The sequence below is a fragment of the Nyctereutes procyonoides genome, unplaced genomic scaffold (assembly GCF_905146905.1).
Source record: "Nyctereutes procyonoides isolate TBG_1078 unplaced genomic scaffold, NYPRO_anot_genome, whole genome shotgun sequence".
NCBI classification, from domain to species: domain Eukaryota; kingdom Metazoa; phylum Chordata; class Mammalia; order Carnivora; family Canidae; genus Nyctereutes; species Nyctereutes procyonoides.
Genome location: NW_026575133.1, coordinates 39,939,033 through 39,963,506, shown reverse-complemented (window position 1 = coordinate 39,963,506; position 24,474 = coordinate 39,939,033). Strand labels below are relative to the sequence as shown.

Genomic DNA, 24,474 nt, shown 5'->3' with positions numbered 1-24,474 from the left:
ATGACATCGGCTTAGTGGCTTAAAACAACACCCATCTATTGTCACACAGCTTCTATGGGCCAGGATTTGGGGTAGGGGGGCATCTCACAGGCTGCATTCAAGGTAATGGTAAGGCCGCATCCTTTCTGGAGTTTGGTCTCTTCTAAGCTTATGCGATTGTTGGCAGGATCCAGTTCCTTGTGGTTGTAGGCCTGGAGCCCCCACTTCTTTGCTACGTGGCCCCTTCCATAGGCAGCTTACACTGTTTCCATTTCAAGGCTAGTATGAGAATCCCCTTCCAGTCTGCTAAGACAGAGACCATGTGATCATGCAAGTGGCTTCCCATCACCTACACCATGGTCTAATGGCTAGAACGCAGGTCTAACCAAGTCACAGTTCTACTCACACTCAAGGGGAGAGGATTATACACGCCATGACTCCCTGGGGGTCATCTTAAGATGTGTTGACACCAACTCTTATGAATCTTGTTTATCTTAGAGGAGCTTGAGGAAGAGATGACAGAAGCAGCCGCAGACTCAAATGAGGACCCGTTGGAGGAAACGGAGGACCTGGAACCTCTGGAGCCAGACGATGGAGGTAAGAAAGCTGGCCCCACCCCTGTACTGCATTCCTGCCCCTGTCCCTCGGTCCTGACCACCAACTCTTTGGGGCGGGTCCCAGCCTCTGTCTCAGTGTCTCCTTCCACACGGTGGACAGGGAGGCCCGGCTCAATCATGGTGCAGGGGGAGCTGCAGCTGTGCCATGTTGGGAAGGCCTGGCCACGGGAGCACCTCCTGTGGTGGGCCCCTCAGCACCACAGCTGTGCCACCTTGTATCAGGTACTTTCCAACAAGTCACAAACCTCCTCAACATCATGGACAGCGGGACAGCAAAGACGGATGCTGCCGGGGCAGGTCCTGACATGCGGAAGACGCTGGCCTCGGTGATAATTACGGAGAAGGCCACCAGCGAGCCGTCCGTGGTGATGAACGCCCTCATCCGCTGCCTGCAGGTGCCCGAGGTAGGGCCTGCTCACCCTCGGCTGCCCCTCTGAGCTCAGCCTGTGGCTGCTTGGGGGTCCAGCCATCGCTCAGCACACATTACTGACTGTGGTGGGCCCGGGGCTGGGTGCTGGGGCCCAGGGGTGGGCAAGAAGACTGTGAGGTCCTTAACTCTGACGACCAACGGGGGCCTGGGGCTTTCATAACTTTCAAAAGCTGCCTTATTCGGACACAGTGGGTTTGGGAACCGTTGTCCTAGGGCACATGAACTTGGTTACAAAGATGTTGAGCAGGATTGAAGCAGGTGGACGCAGGGCAGCGAAGACACCCCAGACGTGGATGCAGGGACGCCTGGCCGGTGGGGAGACCGTGTAGCTGGAGTCGGGGCTGGGATGGGGGATGTTGGGGGAACTGATGGGATGTGTGATGGGCAATCGTGGTAGGCCTCTAACACAGGACAGAGTGGATCCAGAGTGCCAGAAGCCCCTGGAGAGCTTGTTAAAAACCTAGATTATTGAGCCCCAGCCTGAGATTTACTGATTCAGTAAGGTCCGTGGGCATGGCCCGAGAACCAGCATTTCTAACCCCTTCCCCAGTGACGCTGAGGCTGCTGGCCTGGAGACCACACATTGAGAACTGCTGGATTTTAGACTCTCCTGTAGCCTTTGGGGGTGGGAAGCACATGAGTTCTTTGTAGAGGTTCTTAATGGAAAGCCTCATTTTATAGAAAGATGTGTGGCAGCTGAGAAGGTGTGCCAGACTCCGGGAGCATGGGCAGAGGGTTTCTATAACAGACTTCTAAAATGTAGGTTTTATTATTATGCCGATGCCAACACTCAGGAGATGAGGGCAGGCCATACGGTGCCGGGCCATGGGAGCAAGCACCAGGGTTGGCTAGGAGGCAGAGGGAGCGAGGAGAAAATGTGGAAAAGAGTCTGTATTGTGGTCTCTGTCGGGGAGGATGGGGCAATTTGAATAACTGAATAATAATGGGCTCTAGGTATGGGGATCCCCATTGTCTGGCACCTGGTCCCCGAGTCAGAGCCTGATACAAAAGGTGGTTGGGGTGCAGGCTCTGGATTGGTTGGCTGGCATTTGAAAATCATAGCTCCAAGCTGAGTTATTTGCTCTCTGTAGCAATAATTGCGTCGCCCTTGGAGGGGCAGTCTCCCCCGGTCAGTGAGGCCCCAAGATGTCAGGAAATATAAACAAATTTAAGAACATGATTAATCCCCTGGTCATCAGGAGTGATAAGCGGCAATAAATAGACACTAAGCAAGCAGGCATGTTTTAAAAATTGACGCGTTTCAAAGATTTCAGTTATTCATCAAACAGTGAGGGAACCAGCAAAATGTTAGCAACTGTTAAGATGAAAAATTTTACTTCTAGAGATTTATATTCTTTACCAGACAAAACTCATTTACATTGCCACGCAGAGGAATAATTTTTGTCGCTATGGGGGAAACATTGTCTGCGTTGTTATCAGTTTCCTACAACTGAGCTTCTATGCCCATGGAGCCGTAACCTAGCCTAGACCATCACCATCAGGAGGTCAAGGACACGCTCTCCTTGAGGCCCGATAAACCTGTGAGCGGCTGCAGATGGCACCCACACCTCCTCTGGTGCCTGTTCTATACTAGTGTCCAAGTCTTGGACAGTTTTTGTCTTGTGACCATAAATACTCTCCAGAGATTCCTCTTGATCACAAACAAGGCTGCTCTTATAATTTACCTGCTGTTTATGCAGGTGCTGCAAGAGCACTAATTGCAGCTCTCTTGGAACTGCCTCCTTGAGTTCTCTTGGAAAATCTAGAGCACTTATTGTCAATGGGGGTGATACCATCCTGAGGTGGGTAAATTGGGTTCTCGGGGTGGGGGCTGAAGAAAACCTTTTTTATGTATAAAGCTCAGAGATGCCTATAGCACATAAATAGATATGTAATATACTTGTGGTATTAGGGTTTTATGGTGGGGGGGATTAGGAAAAAATGTCTAAGAAAGCTTTTTTGGGGGTGCCTGGGTGGCTCAGTTGGTTAAGTGTCTGTCTTCGGCTTAGGTCACGTGCCTGCGGTCCTGGGATCAAGCCCTGGTCAGGCTCCCTACTTGGCAGGGAGCCTGCTTCTCCCTCTTCCTCTGTCTCTCCCCCCTCCCCATGCCCTTTCTCTCTCTCTCTCTCAAATACACAAATGAAAACTTAAAAAAAAAAATAAGAAAGCTCTTTACAGAACAATAAAAAATAGGATTGAGGGACTCTGGTCCAGGGCCAGGCACTACTGGATAGCCAAGGCCCTACAATTTTCTTTCTTCCAGGGATTTTCATGAGGAACCTCCAATTAGAGTTTAGAAACTTTAATTATAGGCTATGCTAAGACCAGGCAAGCAAAGCCAAAACTTTCTGGAACAGATTTCACTAGGAAAACATAGAAATTTGGGTGAATTCTTTTCTTCTTGAGGTGCCCAAATTTTCCAAGGCCTCTGGGCCACTGGGGAGTGACCGCCCTACTACCTGAGGGAGGAGGCCTTTGCCCAGGGCTTTGCAGGTCATGGTCACACTTATTCTTCAAGAGCGGCTCCTCAGACCTGATCAAATCTGATTCTCTAATGTGCCCTTTCCAGGCGTGGTCTGGGTTGTACCATTTATCCGTCCAATTCTATCCTAAACCAGGCCATTTAGAAATGGTGATAAGGTGATATAGGAACCAAAGTACAGTAAGAGGCACACCTGCTGGCCTCGGGTGCTCCGTCACCAGGGCAGACTGATTTCTTGGACTTTCAAGTGGGCCAGTGCCAAGTTCCTGGAGGAGCTTGCGTGCTGACCGTTTGACACTTGCCTTGCTAAATATGCCAGCCTGGACACAGAGAAGAGGGGACAGACTTGCAGGCCACACCGACAGGGCCAGTTGGATGAGTTGAATGGGGAAGGGCAGGGAAAGGTGTTGGAGGTGGAAGAGTAGGGCCTGACTCTTGGGCAGTTTGAGGACGGTGGGCACAACTGCCGGATGGGAGATTAATCATTCTGCAACCAGGCCCAGCGTTGGGCGGGGAGGCTTTCCCCACACCACCAAGCAATTCTCAAACGCCAGCTGGGTGTCCTACAGTTCCACTCAATTCCGACGTCTCCACCTGGAGACAGCATAAGATCCCACAAGTTAAGGGCTGAGTCCCACAAGAGACTGTCTCCACGCCCTACCCCCATGCTTGTCACCTGTGCCTCTGATCAATTGGCTACAGAACCCACTCCTGGGGTTCAATTAATTCGCTAGAGTGGCTCTCGGAACTCAGGGGAATAGGCTCCTTACTAGAGTACTAGTTTGTTATAAAAAGATATAACTCGGGAAGACCCAGACGGAGGAGATGCAGAGAGGAAGAGGCGTGGGGAGAGGGTGTGGGGTGTATGTGCTTTCTTGGGAATCTCGCCCAGAATCTCCACGTGGTCACCAGCCCAGAAGCTCCCTGAGCCCCGTCCTACAGAGGCCTCCTTACAGAGGTGCAGTTGATGAAGCCGTTGGCTACGGTTCCTCCATTCAGATTCTAGCTCCCCTTCCCTCCTGAAGACTGAAAGGTCCAACCCTCCCATTGAAGGGTTGGTTGTCCAGGCAACCAGCTCCCATCTTTAGGTGCTAGCTAGGTCACCTCGTTAACATAACAGAGGACACTTTAAATCGCTCTCCTCACTTAGGAAACTCCAAGAGTTTTAGGAGCTCTGTGCCGGAAGTGGGACAGAGATCCAATACACGCATCTTATAAATCACAGGTGCATTAGGAAGGAGACGATGGCAGACTGTACTGGGTGGGTGGGGGGCTGGGTCCGTCCCTGGTGCCACTGCCCAGCCCAGGATCTTCCCTCTTGCACTACTTGTTTCCCAGATTTCTACCCAGCGCAAAGTCAACATTTACAACATCCTCCAGGAGATCATCCAGCAGGAGGGGGAGCTGGAGGAGCAGGGGGTCCAGAGGTTGGTTGCCATCGCCTCCAAAGAGATGAGGGAGACCCTGGAGGTAGGAGAGCCCTGTTCCCCATCCCCTTCCAACCAACCCAGGGGCTGGGCCATTGGTACGCATGGCATGGTGTGCACAAGGCTCTCATCTGGTGACCTCGGTGGAAGGGGTTGGGGGGATAAGAAGAGGCTGAGCCCAAGAAGCACATGGGCTGGAACAGATGTGGGGCAGGAGGGTTTGCATGAGGGCCCAGCGGATGGTGGGGCCCTACATCCCTCTCCCGTCCCCTGCAGGCAGAGGGCTATGTGAAGGCCGAGGTGGCCAGTGACACGCTGGCGGCTCTGTCCCGAAACCACTTCAGCTTGGTGATGTACGAGCTGCAGCACCACCTCAAGCCCCTCAACCTCACGGATGAGTTTGTCATCATCACCTTGGCGAAGCTGGCCAATGGCAACGGTAGGTTCCCCATGTGGGTCCCCAGCCCAGCGTCTGGTCCTGCAGGCCAGCCTGGCGCCTCCTCCTGGTCTCTGCCTCTCTCTTCTCTGACCACCCCCGTCCCTTTCTTTTCTACTTTTAAAATTGTTATTACATTTTATTTTTTAAAAGATTTTATTTATTTATTCATGAGAGACAGAGAGGTAGAGACATAGGCAGAGGGGAAGCAGGCTCCCCACAGGGACTCGGACCCAGGACCCCAGAATCATGACCTGAGCCGAAGGCAGCATGGGCTCAACCATGGAGCCACCCAGGTGCCCCCCTTACGTTCTTATTTTAATTCCAGTTAGTTGCCAGGCAGTGTTATAACTAGTGTTATACTAGTTTTGGGTGTGCAGTGTAGTCACTTAGCAATTCCATACACCACCTGCTGTGCATCACGACAAGTGCACGCCTCACTCCCTGTCTCCTATCCCACCCATCCCTCCCTGTTTTCTTGTTTCTCTGGCATTCCTACTTTCTGTTTCCATGTGTCTCCCTCTGCTAAGATTCTCCATGTCCCTGCCTCTCATTTCTATCTCTTCATTCCTCTCAATCTTTCTCCAAACTTTTCTCACTCTCAGGCCCCCTCCTCATTCTACCAGTAGGTGCTGGGATCTGGCTCTGCACAGGGCTGTGGTAGGTGCTGGGCCATGCAGTGAATACGAGGTGCTGGGTTCTGTCCTATAAAGGACTGTAAACAAGTCAACAAGTCATCATATGTGATGAGGGGTAGGAAGAGAACAGCCTGGTGGCTATTTGAGGTCAGGAAGAGGGAGGGGACCTCAGGTCTGTGGGGCCCTCAGTGAGGTAGTGACATTTCAGCTGTGACCCGAAGGGATGAGAAATGATGGTAACTGTGTGAAGAACCAGATGTGCATCACGTGCAAAGGGCCGGAGGCAGCAAAAGGCTTGGTTTCTCAGAAGAACTGAGGGGTTACCGTGGCTGTAGTCAGGATGAGGGGGAGAGGATGTAAAGGGGGTTGGAGAGGCTGGCAGGGCCTCGGGGAGGGCATGGTGGAGAATGGACTTCACTCGAAGGCACAGGAAAGCCGTTGAGGGATGCAAAGCTGCAGCTGCCTTGTGGAACGTAGGTTCCAGGAAAACCATCCTAGCTGTTGTGTGGACGGAGAAGGGCTAAGAGGCGTGTAGTGAGAGGTGCTGGTGGCTCACGCTGGGGCACATTCCGTGAGTGGGGGACACATGGGAGACACAGATGAGGCTCCAGTGGATGGGACTTGCTGATGAATTGTGTGCTGGGGGTGAAGGAGTAAATAGGAGGAGCCGAGGATGATGCCGGCTTCAGGTCTGAGCAGCGGGCCAGCAGCAGGTGCACTGAGTCCACATGCGTGCGGGATGTCAGAGAGGGGAGGGCAAGCGGCCAGCTGATGTGTGGTTGCAGAGCTCGAGGGCAGGGGTGGGGCCTTCCTCGCAGGGTCCTCAGTACACCCACACCTGCAGAATGGGTACAGGGAGAGGAAAGGAGGAGGGGAGGGGGAGGGGAGGACAGGAGGGAGGGGGAGGGGAGAGGAGAGAAGAGAGAGAGAGGAGGGGAGGAGGGGAGGGGAGGGAGAAAGAGGAGAGAAGAAGGGAGGGGAGGGGAGAGGTGAGGCAAGGTGAGAGGAGGCCACACGGGTGGAGCAGCCCAGTGCAGGAAGACAGCTGGCAGGCATCTGGGGACAGTATGGTGGTGTGCGCGGAGGCTGCGAGGACAGGGACTCAGGAAGGGCCCAGGGGCCAGTGTGTCCCCTTGTGCACGGGCTCTGGTCACACAGGGCCGGTGGAAGCAGACAGAAGGCAGAGACACCTTGGGGGCGGGAGGACTAGCCTGCTGAGGTGGCAGCTGTGCTGAGGTGGCAGCTGGAGGGCCCGATGGAGGGGGGTCGGTCCTGGGTGGGGAGGGTGGCTCTGTGTCCCAAGAACCCCTCCTCTGTCCCCCTCCCCACCTCCGGGTTGCCTTCCTTTCTCTGCCTGCTTGTTGCCTGCCTCTGGTCCCCGCCCCCCCAACCCCGGCTGTCTCCCTGTTTCATCCAAGGACATTCGTGGGACACCTCGGAGCCGGGCATCTACCCATGAGCCCCACTGAGTCTCCCCTCCCCAACTTCCCGCACTTCCCTGCGGCTCTTCGTCGTCCTCCTCCTTTTTTAAAATAATTAAAAAAAATGGTTTTATAAACTTATTCATGAGAGACCCAGAGAGAGGCAGCGACACAGGCAGAGGGAGGCCCGCGGGGGGGCCCGATGCGGGACTCGATCCCGGGACCCCGGGGTCCACACCGAGCCCAGGGCAGACGCTCAGCCACCGAGCCACCCAGGCGCCCCACTTGGTCCTCCGTCTCCTTCTGTGTCCTGGGCCCCGGCTCCTCCCCCGTCACTTGTTTCTAGCTCCGACCTTTCAGGCCACGCTGACCTCCACGCTGCTTGCTGCGCCCCGCGGGCCGGAGGCTCAGGCCAGGGGCTCGTCCTCCCCGCCCCGCCCTGTCTCCGAGCCCCGACCCCGCGCTCTCGCCCGCCCGCCGCACAGTGTTCGAGTTCATGCCGTACATGGGCATCACGCTGGCCACCATATTCACGATGCTGCGACTCGCCAACGAAGCCACGATGCGCCAGGTGATCTGCAGCGGTACGTGCCGGCCGGGCTGGGCGGCCAGGTGCAGGGGCCTCGCCCGGGAGGGGGCTTGTTCGTCTGCCCCCGGACATTGCCGACCCCCCCCCCCCCCGCCTGCCTCTGGGTTTGGCTCTCGGGGGGGCTGAGCTGTGGAGCGTGCGTCCAGGAGGACGTGGCCTGGCGGGAGGGAGTTGTCACGGTGACTCGGATCCACAGGAGAGGGGCCCAGGGAGAGCGGCTCTGGCGTGGCCTGACCTGGGCAGGTCTTTGGTTTACATCCGATCGTTTACATCCGATCTCCTGGGCCTGGGTTTTGATTTCTTGAGCGTTTTTGGGGGGCTCCGAATCTCTGATACCTGAGAACAATGAGGCAAAATGCGTTCACCGGCCTCCGCAGTACGATCCTCGGGGTGTGACTAGGGCCACAGCCCAGGCTCCACTCTTGACCCCTGCACCTGAACCTCAAGGATGGGGCCTGGACGCCCCTGTATGTGTAACACTGGGGCCCCTGCACGGATATCCAGCTGATAAGGGTAGGAAGGGCAGAGATTAAGGGCAGAAGAAAGGGTTTTCTAGGCCAGCCTGAGGCCACGTGGGTCACCTGCCTGGCCCCCAAGTGTGCAGCGCTCCCCCTGCAGGAGGTGCGTGGAGAGGCCTGTCCGATCCCTGCCCCTCAGGGCTCACTGCATCCCCCTCGGGCTCACTGCATCCCCCCCCCAAACCTGCAGCCACAGAGACCTTCTGTGAGACGGTGCAGTTTTACCTGAGGCATCTGGAGGACAGCGTGTACCCCGTGATGACCGAAGATCAGTTTGCCATGAAGCTGTTCCCCCTGTATCGCTACTTCGTGACCGTGTGGCTGAGGAACCAGAACCCCGAGGTGAGAAGCCCCTTTCTCGGTGGGGGGAGGGGGGTCCCGTGGTCCCCCCAGGTCACGGCTCCCCAGCCTGTGTGGCTAGGAGGGCTCAGAGACCCCTGGGCCCTGCGTCATTCCCGGGACGCCGGAGAGACAGCGGCATGACAAACAGAGGAGCTGGACGGCAGGGCACCTGGAGCCTCAGGAGGCCGGCTTGAGTACGGTCCCCCGGGGTGCTGGGTGAGGGCCCCGTTACAGTGCATTCGACCTGAGGGAGCTATTTCCGCATCAACTCTACGCTGCAGGGCTGCTCTGCACACGAGGACACTGAGGCCCTCAGAGAGGTTCTGCTTGAGTGACCGAGCTGGGACTCGCAGGGACGGTCCGGCCTTGTCGCCTGCCAGTGGGGGTCTTGGGGGGGGCCCTCCGTCACGTGTCCTTGACTCTCTGGGTGCGGTGACGGCCCTGGTGGGCCAGCATGTGGCCCTGCAGGTACGCGACTGCCGGGGGTCCCGGGCTCCTGGGGTAGGTGAAGTTGGGGGTCATCAAATCCCTGAAGCCCATGCTGAACCTGCTCCTGCCCAACGATGACCTGCGGGACCAGGTGTATGACTACATCCCGCTGCTGCTGGCGGAGTACCGGGGCAGCCTGGAGGCGCTCTTCATCACGCAGGTCAGAGCTCGCTGGGCCTCAGCCCGGCTGGACGCTTGCTTCCAGGGCTGAGGGTGGGGGGGCTAGGGACGTGTCACCTGGGTAGAAGCTGGGGCCTGGCACTTGTTGGATTTTCGAGAAAACTGTTGTTCCAGGTGGAAGGGACAGATCCCAAAGTGTCTTGGAGGCCACAGTGAGGTGGTGCATTAGTTTCCTGGGGCGGCTGCCATAAGGCCCTGAAGGACGGCCTGGGGAAGGATCCTTTCTTGCCTCTTCCAGCTTCTGGTGGCCCCAGGCATTGCGGGCTGGCAGCCCCACCGTTCCAGGGTCCCTCTCCCTCTTCACGTGGCCTTTTCTCCATGTCTGCCTCTGTGTCCTCTCCTTTTCTTACAAGGACACCGATGGTTGGACACAAGGTCCACCCTAAATCCAGGATGGTCTCATCTGAGACCCTTAACTATGTCTGGAAAGGTCACATTCTGGGGTTCCTGGTGTACGTGAATTTTGGGGGGACCCTTTAACCCATGACAGCCCCTAAGCCACATGAGATGGAGTCTTGGCAGCGTTCGGAGTGGAGGTGTGACCCAGGCTGAAGATACTGTAAGGGGATCACTCATCTGTCTGCAGATGAGGCATGGTCCTCAACTCTAAAAGCAAGGGGCAGGAATTAATGTGATAGATCTAGAGGCCCGCTGCTGGCTCACTCTGGCGAAAGAACGGGCTTCACCTCCAGGTGGATCTGAGAGAAAGGGGAAGAGGGCCTTGAATGCCATGCTCGGTGGCCGAGCACAGCCCTTTGCAAGCTTCACTGTGCTAGGCCCTGCCTGGGGGCTGGCCGAAATGCAGGGTCAGATTCAGCAGGGCTGGAGCAGGGCCTGAGACGCTGCGCTTCTAACTAGCTCCCGGCGGGAGATGCGGATACCGCCGGCTGCTGGGCCACGCTGCGTAGCAAGAGTCTAGGGTTAAGTGACCTGGATCGGCAGGAGGTCATCTCCCACCATTTGCCTGTCTGTTGTAGGTCTTAAGGCAGATCCTGGAAATGTCCGTCACCACCAATACCCCAGTCCCCGAAATGCAACTGCACACCATTTTCACAGAACTGCACGTCCAGGTGGGGCTGGCAAGCTTGGCCGCACCAGCATCCTCAGGGTGGATCAGTGGGAAGTGGGCTGCAGCAGGTGGCATGCCCGACCAGGGGACAGGGTGTGATGGTGGTGGAGTCCCGGTCTTGCTCACGGGCTCCCGTACCCCCAGGGTGGGTGTGGCGGGGTGCAAGGTATTGATGCCCACGTGGTGCTGGCACAGCCGGGCTGGGCTGGCCCTGCGCTTGCATCCCCTCTCTGGTAGTGATCTCACCACCCTCCCTGCATGCCCCCTTCCCAGGTGTGTGCCAAGGTTCCTGCCCAGCAGCAATACAGCAGCCAAAACCTGGTGGAGATCGTACAGTGCTTCATAGCCCTCGGTGAGCACCCCCCTGTCCACTGTGAGTGAGCCTGGGGAGTCCCAGCCCCGGGACTAAAGCAGCCTTCTCCCTGCAGCCCGGTCCTATCCCAAGGAGTTGATGAAATTCTTCTTCAGTCAGATAGAGATGAGCAAGGAGGCCATCCGCGTGGGGACCCTGACCCTGATTAGGGCCGTGGTGAGCGCAGATGGTGAGCAAGGATGGAACCGGACCGGGCGGGAGGCCGGGGAGGCAGGTCTCACCCATGTCTGGACCCTCGTCATTTCCTCTTTCATAGACCCCACGGGCTGGACCATGGAGTCACAGCTCCCGGATGCTTCCTATTTTCTACCCTTGGACCTAATCAGCACCGTGACCCACACTCCCCACCCTCAGTCGTCTCCTCAAACTCTGAATCCCAGCTTCCCTCTGAGTCTGAATTCCAAACTGGTAACCTGAATCCTACCTAGAACTAGCCCCCCCACCCTGGACCCCAAAGTGAAATCAAAGGCTTTAAATAAGGCTGCATCCCACCGTGTAGGTGTAGGGCTAAAGCCCCACTGTCCCTAATTGCAGTTAAACACCCTGATTCTAAATCCCTAGGCCCAAACTCTAAACCTGGCCTTGCAATCAAAAGGGGGAAACCTGTCCCCCACTGGGACGCTAGCTCAGACGGCACCTTTGTGTGAGTTGGAGCAAGGCACCCTTTGCTGGCAGCCTGTGGCCCTGCAGGTACACGATTTATTTAGAGGAGCCCGGGCCACTCCTGTTCAGCCCTTCAACTGGGTGCCCTCGAGCACTGCACAAACTGGGCAACCGTCTATGAAGCACATTCTGCTGCCAGTAAAGCCTTCTCTGAAAAACAAAATAAAATACAAATTTAGGCAACAATGAGACCATCCTGAGTTGTCTGGCGGCCAGAGATGATCACGACTAGGGTTGGCCTGGCTATTTTTCTGTCAAAGGCCGGATAGTAAAAACATGTTTGGCTTTACAGGCCATACGGCCTCTGCGACAACGACTCAACTGTGCAAAAGCAGTCACACACCGCAGAGGGTGGCTGTGTTCCGATGAGACTTTGTTTACCAAAATGGGCTTTGGGCCGGATTTAGCCTGCGGGTTCTACTTTGCTAAGCCCAGTGCTGGAACAACAAGCAACTAGCTTCTTGCACTTTGTGGACAGGGGGTGTGAACTGATAAAGCATTCTGGGCGCTCAATTGGATACGGACCAAAACCTGGGCTTAACCATCCCGACTTTTTGACCAGTGACCGTTGTCTGAAGGGAATCCTTCCCCTAAAGGTAACCGGACAAGGATGTTCGTGAGCGTGTCTTGTGTAAAAGCAAAACCCTGCAAACAGCCTAACCGGTTTTCTATAGGGGGATTCCTGAAGCGAATGAGAGTTTATCCACCTAGTGGGATATTACTCAACCATAAAGGGTGTAGTCCGTCTGTACCTTTTTGTGGACAAGATGCCCTCTCTGGGTGAAGGGCAGCAGGACACGCAGCACCACCTTGGTCACCTGCGGGAAATCCACATACTTATTGCTGCGTGAGTTTAGGGGACACACCGGGACTGTTGAGTGGGTACCTTATATTTTAATTCTGCAATAAATAATAATAATAATAATAATTCTGCAAGGAGCATATACTATTTTTAAAATAGGGGGCGGGGTGTGTGTAAGGCTTGTACTTTGCAGGTGCAAACTTGGAACTGTAACATGCTACCTCAGTGCCTGGTTATCTGCTACCTCCATCCTGTCCTGCGGCCTCTCCTTCTTCCACCAGCCTTGACCCATAGTAACATGGGGCCTTGAGTGTAGCGTCAGGTTGAGCACCCAACCGTAATTCTATCCATACTGGGCCTCCCCAGAACCTTCTCGTGGCTCTATCTTATGTCTCCTAGTGTTCCTCCTCCCCGAATCGACCGTCAGCGGTGCTATGACCCATAAGCACTTACAAAGCACTTTTGGTGTGCCAAGCACTGGGTTGGCTCTTTACTGCTCGCAGAAGCTCTGTGACAGAGGTGCTATTATCATCCACATTTCAAAAGTAGGGAGACTGAGGCCTAGGGGGCAGCGCTGAAGAGTTCACCTGAGATCACATAGCTAGGATGGGGCAGACACAGGATTTGAACCCAGGCAGCCCGGCCCCAGCGCCCCAGCTCTGCAGCACTGTGCCTTGTGACCAGTGCGTGCCCACTGTGTGCCTGGCCCTGCGTGTCCACCGGGAGGCACTAACGACGTAGGAGGTGGGGATCCTGCTGGCAAGCAGAGTCCACCTGGGTTCCAAAGGGAATCACAAAACAGAGAGACCAAGGGAGTGAGGTGTAGAAACACCGTCCCCTGGCCAGGCAGGGTGGGACAGGTATTGAGGGGACAAGGAGGTGGCCAGCGAGGCTCCTGAGGGAAGTGTCCCCGAGCTGTGGTGGGAGTCAGAGGCTCCTAGGAGACGTGATGTGGATGAGCCACCTGACGCCTGGCTCCTGGTGGAGGGTGGTGGGCAGGCCTGGTGCTCCGGGACTCTCGCTTCCCCCCGGGCCCAGCTCCGAGGCTGGTGGCCCTCCAGGCTGGTTTTCCTCTTTCAGAGCCCAGAATGAATATCAGGACCATCTCCTTGGCCATCCGGGTGGTCAAGAACACCCTCTCTGACACCCGCTTCAAGGTAATAAGGCAGATACCTGGAAGGGGATGGTGTTCAGGGCACGCTGTGGGGGACCCAGAGGGAGGTCCGGCAGGTGGCCTTTGCTCATCTCCTGCTCTGTGGGTGGGGGCTGCCCACTGGAGGCCCTTTGATGGGAAACCTAGCTTCCTGGGTGGCATGGAGTAGGGGTAGAGGAGACAGGCCCCCTGGAGCTGCGGTCCTGCTCCTGAGACACTTACTGTCATCGGGTGAAGGGACTCAGACACCGCCCTGGGCAGAGGGGAGGCTGAGTGAATCCTGAGGGTTTTATAAAATCTTTACTGCATTTGAAAACAGCAACTAAGGAATTCACCTTCACCCTCCAAATAGAGGATAAAATAAAAAAAATAGCCACAGCCCAGTTCCACTGTAGCCACAGCCACCTTGGAATGTAGCTTCAGTTCTGGCCGGAGGCCCTGGAGGTCGCTGCATGTCCCCTGGGAAGGCCCACAGGGGGGGTGAGGGTCTGCACAAACGTGAGAGGGCGTGGGGCCGGGGAGGGGCTGGGGCCTGAGATTTAGGCAGAGCCATTCTCAAGATGTGGAGGCCGTCAAGGGGCGGGGATGGGGGGGAGGAGAATAGGTGTGTTCTGGGCTGGCCAAGCCTGGGGAGCCCACAGGGCTGCCTGAGGATGGAGCAACCCATCTGGAAGGGATGGGTGTGGTCCGTGTCTCTGAAGGGCTCAGATAACGGCCCTGGGTGGGCATGCTGCAGAGTTTGATTCCTTGGATGGATGAGGCAAGGGGTGGTGGACAGAGAGAGCAGTAGCCCCCGACCCCTCCCCACCCAGAGCACCCCCGATTCCTAGCTGTCTCACTGGACAAGATTGGGTCTTAGATGCTAAGCCCCCCAACCGGGGAGCCCACCCCAATTCCGGCTTGTCCACTGCCCTGTGCCCTCAGGTGAGGATGGCTATTCTCCGCATCATCGGCCAATTGGCTCTATCCGGCTACCAGGACAAGATCAAAGGCTGGGGCCTGAAGTATGTGTCCGTGCAGCTGACCCTGTCCACCTACAAGCTGGTGAGTGGCCCTGATATGCAGACCATGGTGCCGCAGGTCCTTGGAAGGGGTTTCCAAAGCGTTGAGGAAAGAATCTGCTTGCTGCACCTGTGCTTGAACCCGCACGAATCTACATCCATGACACGAGTGCCCACGTGCGTGGCAAGCTGTAGGTAGAGGTGTGTGCAGTCGCCCAGGCAGGAATCTAGAAAACTCTGGAGACTCGGTATCTGGGCATGGAGCCCCATGGGGGTGAGGAGACCACACCTGAGACCGTAGCAAGCCCCTGCCGGCCCACGAGCAGGGACCCTTGGGTTCTGGCTTCCAGACAAATCACCGAGAGAGCTTTTATCAGAGGGATCTGGAGGAGAAGATGGTCCATAAAGTCACCATGGACACTGTGAGGATCATAACCTCCTCCGTCAGTGGGATGACCAATGTGAGTGTGTCCCCCGCCCCCTGGGCCAGGCCCCTGCAGGTGACAGCTTTACCTGTGTGCGTCCTGCACCAGCTCGGGGCGAATGGCACATGCCCAGAATCCTGTGCTGTTGCTATCTGGGATGCCGGGAAGGCCCCGATCGTCCCACTGCCTGAGCTCTTGCCCTTGAAGATGCAATTCCAGAGGCTGTGCCCTCGATGGGAACCTGGTCCCCCAGAGCCTCAGGCAGTGGCTGGCACACAGCGGGCCTTGATACATACCCATTGACTTCTAGCCAGAAATGTGTCCCTTCCACCCAGATGTGTGTGTGTGCGTGTATGTGTGTGTGTGTGTGTGAAGAGATGATTCGAATGGATTAATTCCGCAAACATCCAGGGAGCTCCTACTATGTGAAGACATGAAGGCATGTGCTGAAAGGGCTCAGCACGTCACAGGCTTAGGGGGGGAAACGAATGTGCCAACTTTTCATTGCGACACAGGGTGACCTAGCAAAGAGTGGGAAAAATTTATAAGGAGGGGATCCTTGTCCTTTAAGTGAGGCCTTGGGCTAGATGCTCCCCGTCCTGGGGCAGTTTCTCGTAATAACAGAGATACTGAGAATGATGGGAGCTACCATCCGTGGAGCTGCTGCTTAGGGCAGGTACCAGAATGTGGGGCGGGTGTGGGGCGAGCTGGACGGGTCAGGCCACAGCTGCCCTCCAGCTAATGCTGCCTCCACCCTCCCCCCCCCGCCCACCCCCGCCCGATCCAGGAGTTTTGGGTGAGGCTCCTGTGCTACATCATGGAGACGGATTACACGGAGGCCTTGACCCCCATCTGCATCAGCCTCACTAACCTGGCCGAACGCCAGCTCCACACCAAGGACGCGGCAGCTGGTGTGGCCAGCAAGAGCAAGCACGGTGGGCAGCCTCCCTGCGCCAGCTGCTGGCATCGGGCAGGGGGGCCGCTCGCTCTCTTGGAATAATTCCCCTCCCCATCTTCCAGGGAGCGTCCAGAAATCCAGACAGCCAGGCCAAAGGCCTGCCCTTATCATACCTGAGGAGGTGCTAAAGTTGTGCAAACTTCCTTTGACAGGTTCATTCCTCATGTCCCCTCCCCCCGCGCCCTGTCCCAAGACCCCTCTGTGGAGATTCAGCTGTTCTCCAGGTGTGGCTTGTCTGGGTCTCTGTGAGCCAGCAGGTCCCATCCGGGTGGGTGCTCTGTAAACCACCCTACCATGGCTCCCCCTACCCCCACCCCCAACTCGGCACCCTTGACAGCAGACACTCAAAAAAGTGACTGGCACGATCTAAGGGGCAGGATGACGCTGCTTGTTCCAAGGGGGCTGTTCTCACCGACCTGGAGCTTTCTTTGCTGGATGGGCGTCACTGGGGATGGGCCTGATTTTAGGAGCCCTTTAGGACCAAGGGATAGCCAATGGTGAGGGGTCTTCTTCTTGACCTCATCTGGACCCTGGGCCAGCTCCCCCACCCCCACGACATCTATGCTTTAGCCCAAAGCATGGTCCTCCCCTCTTCTCAGGATAAGCCACTTAAAATAATGTTCCTTATGGACATATCACTGGTCCCTGTGCCAACTCATTCTCTGTTCTGGGGGCAATGGGATGGTGTTGGGGAAGTACCTTCCAGGGCAAAGCCCTTCTCAGAGTAACGGGGGCATGGGAGCAGGGGCGGGCATATCCTGGTTCAAGCTACACAACTGGAGCAGGTTCCCATTTCCTTCTTCCTCAGTGGACCTGCCTGCACCCCAGAAACTGTTGGCCCGTCTCCTGGTGAGTGGCTCACCCACGCTCTGCCCTGGCCTGAGCAGGCCATGGCCTGTGGCACCTCTTTCTTGAGTTCCTAATTCCCAAAGCCCTCAGTGGGAGGAGGGAACTAGACACTCGGCTGGACAGAGTGTTCTGGGTCCCTTCCATTCCTCTTGGGTAGATGGGGCAGGGGCAGTGTGTTCAGATGCCCAGGGACCTGGTGAGGACATGTTCCCAGATTCCTCTGTTCAGCCTTTGAGCAGCTCTGCAGCATCCCCATGACACTTCCAAAGGCCTGCCTTCACCTGGAGGTCTTGCATCTATTCTTTCTTTCTTCTTTCTTTCTTTCTTTCTTTCTTTCTTTCTTCTTTCTTTCTTCTTTCTTTCTTCTTTCTTCTTCTCTTCTTCTTCTTCTTCTTCTTCTTCTTCTTCTTCTTCTTCTTTCCTTTCTTTCTTCCTTCCTTCCTTCCTTCTTCCTTCCTTCTTTCTTTCTTTCTTTCTTTCTTTCTTTCTTTCTTTCTTTCTTTCTTTCTTTCTTCTTTCTTTTTTAAGAGAGAGTGGGGAGGGGGAGGGACTGAGAGAGAGGGAGAGAATCCCAAGCAGGCTCCATGCCCAGCACAGAGTTGGATGCGGGGCTCGATCTCACAACCCTGAGATCACAACTTGAGCCCAAATCAAGAGTCAGATGCCTGACTGACTAAGCCACCCAGGTGCCCCCCTTCTCCTCCTTGTGTTGACTCTGGGCATTAATCCACATTCCATGGAAGCCTCAGGTGGGGGGAAATCCCACTATCTTACCCTTCCTCTCCTTTCTGGGAACAAAATGCCTGGCACTGCCCAGCCTGGGACAGGGCCCCACTGGAGTGTTGGTGCTCCTCAGGTGCTGATGTCATCCCCCTACAAGGGGGAGGGCCGTGGAATAGCCATGCTCAACCTCCTGAGGACCCTGAGCCAGAGCATTGCACCCTCCATGGCTAACATGTGGGAGGCGGAGATCCCACTGCTGGTCAAGTACTTGGAAGGTGAGGCATCTGCGTCACTGACCCCAAGTCAACTCTCCACTTGGTGCGCATACTGAGAGTCCTAATCCTGTGGCTTGAACAACAGGAACCAAAGCTCAAGGTGGACCAGTATGGCTTATTTAGGTCCTTGGGGGAGTGGGGAGGGACATGCAGCGTGTGCTGAGCCCATCTATGGAGGGCTTTAAATGCCTGACTAAGGAGGCTGATCCAGAGGGGAGCAGCAGAAGAAAGTAGCATATGTGGACCTTCTTTCTGCAGAACATACCGAGTTTACTTGGAATCAGAAGACCTGGGAGGACAAGCTAATTCAAGTAAAGATGTGATCCAGCTTGCTGAGGTTGGGTAGGGAGAAAGGGGAGGGGTGCATGGGAGGATGCTTGGTGGGGTTGGCATGTGGAGAGTTTAGGAGTCCCTAAAGGACACTTCTCCTGTCAGAGAAGACTTGGGGAGTACCAGGCATGTCCACAGCTATATCTGTCAGCAGGGGAGAACAGAGAGCCTTCTATCCTGGGGAACCAAGTGTTCAGGAAAGCAGCACAGCAGGGAGTGTCCTGCCTCCAGCCCAAAAGCCACAGCTGCTGCCTGGTCCACAGAATGTTAGCTCTGGGTCAGGGTTCAGTGGGTCGAGCAATTTAGGAATTGGGGAAGGGGGTTGGAGAGGGTGAGTCACAGCTCAAGGTCACACAACACTCCTGGAGCCTGGGAGAGAACAGGACTGGGGGCCTTTGGCATTGCCCACCGACGTCTTTTGCCTCCTCAGTTTCTGAGAAACTCCCTTAAGAAGACCCGAGGTTCCAACTGGAGCTTGCGTCTGAGCAAAGAGCTGAACAACCAGATCGAAAGCTTCGATAGCCCCTCCCTGGAGAAGGTTTGTGTTCACAGTGTCAGGGCAACTCAGACAGGGAGAGGGACTCCATGGTGGAATGGAGGCTCAGACTGTGTGAGACCAGCTGCACCTGTGGCTGTCTACAGGGTCCTGGGAGGAGAAGTGGGTGATTTAGGCCAGTGGGTTTTTGTGTCTTGTCTTGCTTTGTTCTTCTCTAAGAACCTGCCTTGTTGAAGCTGGGGTGGGGTGGGGTGGTCCCTTCTTCAGTCTTCCTGATTCTCTCACTTCACTCTCTACCTGAACTGGTCTCCTAGCAGAGTGCAACAGACAAGGATCCAGATGTCTGAACAGGTTTTGGCAAATAGTGAACATGATGAGGATGACATTGAATTACAGAAGGGGGCTGAGGGGTTGCTGAGTTCTAGCTCACCAGTGAAGACGATGAAGCCAGGAGGGGGCAAAGAAAGAGTAGGCAAGCTAAGATTTGGAGCAGCACCCTCAACTGTCCCCACCCCCACTGGCAGATTGTTGGATGTCATTGTGTACACCTGACCCATCTAGCTACTGGCTCATGACCATGTGTGTCTTTATGACCTAAAGACCTTTAAGAACTAAAAAGGTCTTTATGAAACTCGGAACATTGTTGAGAGAAGCCAGAGGTCTCAATTAACAGAAAGGATCCCATATTCACAAATTGGAACATGATATGGTCAAGATGGCACAAATCCCCAAATCTCTCTACAGATTCATTTTGACCCCTGTCATAAACCATAGCCGGCCTTTCCCTCTTTGTCTTTTTTTTTTTTAAGATTTTATTTATTTATTTATTTATTTATTTATTTATTTATTTACGAAAGACACACACAGAGAGAGGCAGAGACACAGGTAGAAAGAGAAGCAGGCTCCATGCAGGGAGCCCAATGTGGGACTTGATCCCAGGACTCTGGGATCATGCCCTGGGCCGAAGGCAGGCGCTAAACGGCTGAGCTGCCCAGGGATCCCCCTCTTTGTCTTTTTTTAGAGATTGACAATCTGATCCTAAAATTCATGTGGGAATACAAGAACATCAAGTCTTGCAATATCAAGACTTCTTACACACAACTACAGTAAACAAGACAATGTAGTACTGGCATAAGGATGAGTAGACAGATTGATGCAATAGAATCGAGAATGCAGAAATAAACCTCACATTTACTGTCAGCTGCTTTTGGGCAAAGTCTCCTTGGATATGACACCAAAAACACAAGTGAGGAAAGAGAAAATAGATAAATTAGACATCATCAAAACTAAAAATTCTTATGCTGAAAATCATGCCATCAAGAAAGTGAAAAGACAACTCCTAGGATGAGAGAAAATATTTGTAAATTAAGTCCTTGATAAGGGACTTGTATCTAGAGTATACAAAGAATTCTTATCACTCAATAACAAAAAGTCAAGTCAGTTTAGAAATGGGCAAATGATATGAATAGACATTTCTTCAAAGAAAGTACACACATGGTGAGTAAGCATAAGAAAAAAATGTTAAAGATTATCACTGTTAGGGAAAATGCAAATCAAAGCCACAAGGACATATTACCTCATACCCACTAGGATGGCTGTGATAAAAAAGACAGATAATAACAAATGTGGAGAAATTCAAATTCAAACACTCATCTATTGCTGGTGTGAATGGAAAACCAGTTTCTTGAAGTATTAAATACAGAGTTACCATATGATCCGGGAATTCCACTCTGAGTTGTATATGCCCAGGGGAAACAGAAACATAAATCCACACAAAAATGTGTACATAAATGTTCACGGTAGTAGTGTTCATATAGCCAAAAAGTAGAAGTAGCCCAAATGCCCACCAATGGATGAAAAGATAAACAAAAATCACAAAATATGGTCTATTCATACAATGGAATATTATTCAGCCATTAAAGGGAATGAAGTACAGAAAGGATGACCCTTGAGGACATTATGCTAAATGATAGAAGCCAGACTCAAAGGAATGCAAAGCACCACATACTTATTATAACATTCCATTTGCTTGAAATGTCCAGAATAGGCATCTTCTTAAGCATCTACAGAAAGTAGATCAGTGGTTGCCAGAGGCTATGGGAAATGTGCAGTGACTGCCAACAGGTATGAGATTTCTTTGTGTGTTGGGAGGAGTGATAAAAATGTTCTAAGTTTAAATTGTGCTGATGGTTGCACAACTCTGTGACTAGACTGCTGAATTTGTAGACCTTAAATGGGTTAATTTTATGGTATGTAAATTATATCTCAATGAGATGTCTAAGAAAAGGTCTTTACAGGTGTCAACCAAAAATCGTGTTTGCTCAAAGAGATAGATAGCCTTTATAGCCTGTATGTAAAATAACAAAAAGCAAGGCGATCTTACAGATAATCTTCTTTGCGGGTACAAGATCTTATCCAATGTCAATTTAAGGACAATGACCATTCACAAGAATGTTGTATGCAGGATGTGAGGGCAATCTGGCTGTGACATGTGTCACCTCATTGATTGCCAGAGTTGATTTGGCTGATCTGGCTGGCTAGCTGGGTATCTCCATCCTCCCTCACTGCTTCATGTGCGTCTCCCTCGAAGCTGCATGCCTGGTCATAGAGGATGACCTTCCCCAGTAGAGGAGGACCGTTTCTTGGTCATGGGTATACAAATACCTGCGCTCCCCTGCTAGAACTTCCAAACAAGCTCTCAAGGTCCTTTTTAAGGAGAACATAGGGCAGTCAAGCTTCCAGGACTCCAGACACATCCAAACAAAGCGATACATGTGGCAGTCGCCTTTCTTTAAAAAGAACACAAAATGAGATGCCTAGTGGCTCTAGGATCAGGTCGTGATCCCGGGGTCCAGGGATGGAGTCCCCCATTGGCTCCCTGCGAGGTGCCTGCTTCTCCCTCTGCCTGTGTCTCTGCCTCTCTGTGTCTCTCATGAATAAATAAATAAAATCTTAAAAAAAGAGAAGTTGTATATGATATTTAATAAGCAAATGTGTGGAATTCAACCTTATTTCAATAGATCACCTAGCCTAGGGAAAGTATATCAATAAGTAGGATTTTACTGGCTTAGAAAACTTAAGGAGGCACAGTTGGATACAGAACTTCACCAGGACTGTCCTATCTCTTCTCGGCTCAGCTGGCACCCTCCAGGTAGGAGCAGGGTGACCACCAGGAGCCTCCAGACTTACAGTCCCAGGTGTAGGATCCAGTCTTCTCCCAAAATTGATATGCAGAAATCATTATCTTTCCCACATTCAAATAAAACAAAAATACAATATAATGAAAAAAGATCCCATTCCGAGTAGCAACACAATGTAAATACGTAATTGAATAAATTATTGACTATATGATATGTGTGGAACCAGTGTGAGGAACCAAAAATGACAAGGAGGGGCAGGAACACTGAGAGAAATGGGATGACATTGACACAATCTTTGTTGTTGGCTGGGAAGTCTCAACGTTGGAAAGCCGTCCATGTTTCTCAAATTAATCTGCCATACAACACACTCCCCGTCAAATTCCCAAAAGGAGCTTTTGTGGAAATTGTGTAATTTTATGGAATTTGACTAGATTGTGTCCAAGTTCTTCTGAACGACCAAGTGGAAGAGAATAGCTACGAACATATCGACAATAAAGTTCACGAAGGAAGGATTTACTCTCTCGGAACAGATCAAAGATTTAAGTGTACAAAATGAAAGAAAACCGTGGAACAACTAGGAGAATACATCAATGAATATTTTTTTCAAATCTTGATGTGGAGTAGGCCTTCATATGCATGAAAGACAGCCAAGAAAGGCAAAGGAAATGAAAGACACTTTCCTCTGCGAAAATGAACAATTTCTGTGTGACAAAGTCACAATATAAAATCAAAAGAGAACAGAGACCTTAGGGGGAAAACAAAGCAGTAGAGTGATCTGCTGGTTGAGGTCTCTGGTATGCGAGCCTCAAGAAAGGAGCCTCAGATCATGCTCGATTTTTTTTTTTTTAAGATTTTATTTATTTAGAGTGAGTGGGGGTGGGTGGGGAAGGGGCAGAGGGAGAGAATCCTCAAGCCGACTCTGAGTTGAGTGCAGAGCCAGATGCCGGCCTTGATCTCATGATCCCAAGACCATGACCTGAGCTGAAACCAAGAGTCAGGTGCTTGGCCAGCCTGGCCACCCAGGCACCCCAGATTTTATTTTATTTTATTTGCACCCCAGATTTTAAATCCTGCTTCTATCGCCTCCTCCTTGCGTTTTCATCTCCCAAAACGGCAACCATATCTACCATCTGGAGTTGCCATGTGGGTTAAATGAAATAAGACATGTTTGTTCTTGTTGTTTTTCCAAACCTACACATGAGGCTCTTATGGATGAAAGAGAAGACAGGAGAAATAAGCCAACAGGAAATGGGGCAAGAATACAGGCAGGGAAAACTATGGAAAGAGCTCAGATGTCCATAGATAGATGAATGGATAAAGAAGACGTGGGATATGTTTACAATGGAATACTACCCAGCCATCAAAAAAAAATGAAATCTTGCCATTTGCAATGTCATGGATGGAACCAGAGAGTCCAATGTTAAGTGAAATAAGTCAACCAGAGAAAGACAATCATCATATGATCTCACTCATATGTGGACTTTAAGAAACAAAACAGAGGATCATAGGAGAAGAGAGTGAAAAATAAGACAAAAATCAGAGACGGAGACAAACCATAGGAGACTCTTAGCCATAGGAAACAAACTGAGGGTCACTGGAGGGAAGGTGGGTGGGGAGATGGGGTAACTGGGTGATGGGCATGAAGGAGGGCACAGGATGTAATGAGCACGGGGTGTTATATAAGACTGATGAACCACTGACCTCTACCCTCAAAACCAATAATACACTATATGTTAATCAGTTGAATTTAAATTAAAAAAATAAATAAAAGGAATACAGGCAGGGATTCAGAGACTGGATCATGAGAACGTGCGAAGGTGATCAGCACGGCTAATCGGCAGGTGCTCTTAGATTGGTTAGTGTGGGTGAAAATTGGTTCAACCTCTATAGGGGTGAATAATTTGGCCACTATTTATAACACACTTCCCTGCACGCAGTCCAGCCCTCCACAATAACCTGCACATTTAAAGACTCGACGAAATGCACAGATATCTGTGCACCAAAACAAAAAGCCTAGAGTGTGAGGCAGGGGACTCCCCATGACGGCAACCCCTGGAGGGCGGAGCAGAGAGGCCTGAAGCTCCCCTGCCCCTCTGCCTCTCCAGGGCTTTCTGTATCGGGCCCTGGGCTTCACGCTGGCCATGGGCCTGGAGGCCGACAAGGTGGAGGTGCTGCTGCTGGAGCTGCTGTACAAGACAGACTACAGCAACGACTTTGACCGGGAGGTGAGGGTGCCCGGCAGCCCCCTCCTACCCACCGGACCCCTCTGGACCCTCGGGGTTATGGGCATGTGCTTACTTTTGAGTGCATGAGTGCCTGCATGCTTCTGCGTGTACTGGAGTGTGTGTGTGCATGTGTGTGCACAGGTGCGTCCGTGTGCATGCCTGTGTGTATGTGTACCTGTGCGGGGGGGGGGCGCTCCTCCTCCGGCCCCTGCCCGCCTCCCTCAGCCCAGCTGGCTGGGTCTCTCCCTGCAGGGCGTGATTCTGTGCTTTGGCCTTTGTGCCCGTGGCCAGGTGAAGACTGTGCTGAACGTGCTCCATGACTTCGAGGAGAGGATCCAGGAGTCAGAGCAGTCCTGGCAGATCGGCGCTTGGCGGGTAAGCGTCAGGGCTCCGGGGGCCTCATAGACCAGTGCTTTCAGCACCCAGCCGAGGTCCTCGCTAGAT

The 24,474-nt window shown here is 53.1% G+C and overlaps 1 protein-coding gene across 1 annotated transcript in view; it reads left to right on the top strand.

Moving 5' to 3' along the window:
• Positions 1–24,474, top strand: part of MROH2A (maestro heat like repeat family member 2A) — a 46,037-nt gene that overhangs the window by 340 nt on the left and 21,223 nt on the right. The window contains exons 2-21 of the mRNA XM_055345794.1: positions 478–576; positions 819–1,000; positions 4,847–4,978; positions 5,212–5,374; positions 7,916–8,014; positions 8,728–8,879; positions 9,385–9,528; positions 10,526–10,618; positions 10,891–10,969; positions 11,046–11,159; positions 13,536–13,612; positions 14,533–14,652; positions 14,960–15,070; positions 15,822–15,969; positions 16,801–16,841; positions 17,698–17,839; positions 18,098–18,150; positions 18,600–18,707; positions 23,911–24,030; positions 24,283–24,405. Coding sequence (XP_055201769.1) covers positions 478–576; positions 819–1,000; positions 4,847–4,978; positions 5,212–5,374; positions 7,916–8,014; positions 8,728–8,879; positions 9,385–9,528; positions 10,526–10,618; positions 10,891–10,969; positions 11,046–11,159; positions 13,536–13,612; positions 14,533–14,652; positions 14,960–15,070; positions 15,822–15,969; positions 16,801–16,841; positions 17,698–17,839; positions 18,098–18,150; positions 18,600–18,707; positions 23,911–24,030; positions 24,283–24,405 — 2,300 coding nt within the window. The remainder of the gene's footprint in view (positions 1–477; positions 577–818; positions 1,001–4,846; positions 4,979–5,211; positions 5,375–7,915; positions 8,015–8,727; positions 8,880–9,384; positions 9,529–10,525; positions 10,619–10,890; positions 10,970–11,045; positions 11,160–13,535; positions 13,613–14,532; positions 14,653–14,959; positions 15,071–15,821; positions 15,970–16,800; positions 16,842–17,697; positions 17,840–18,097; positions 18,151–18,599; positions 18,708–23,910; positions 24,031–24,282; positions 24,406–24,474) is intronic.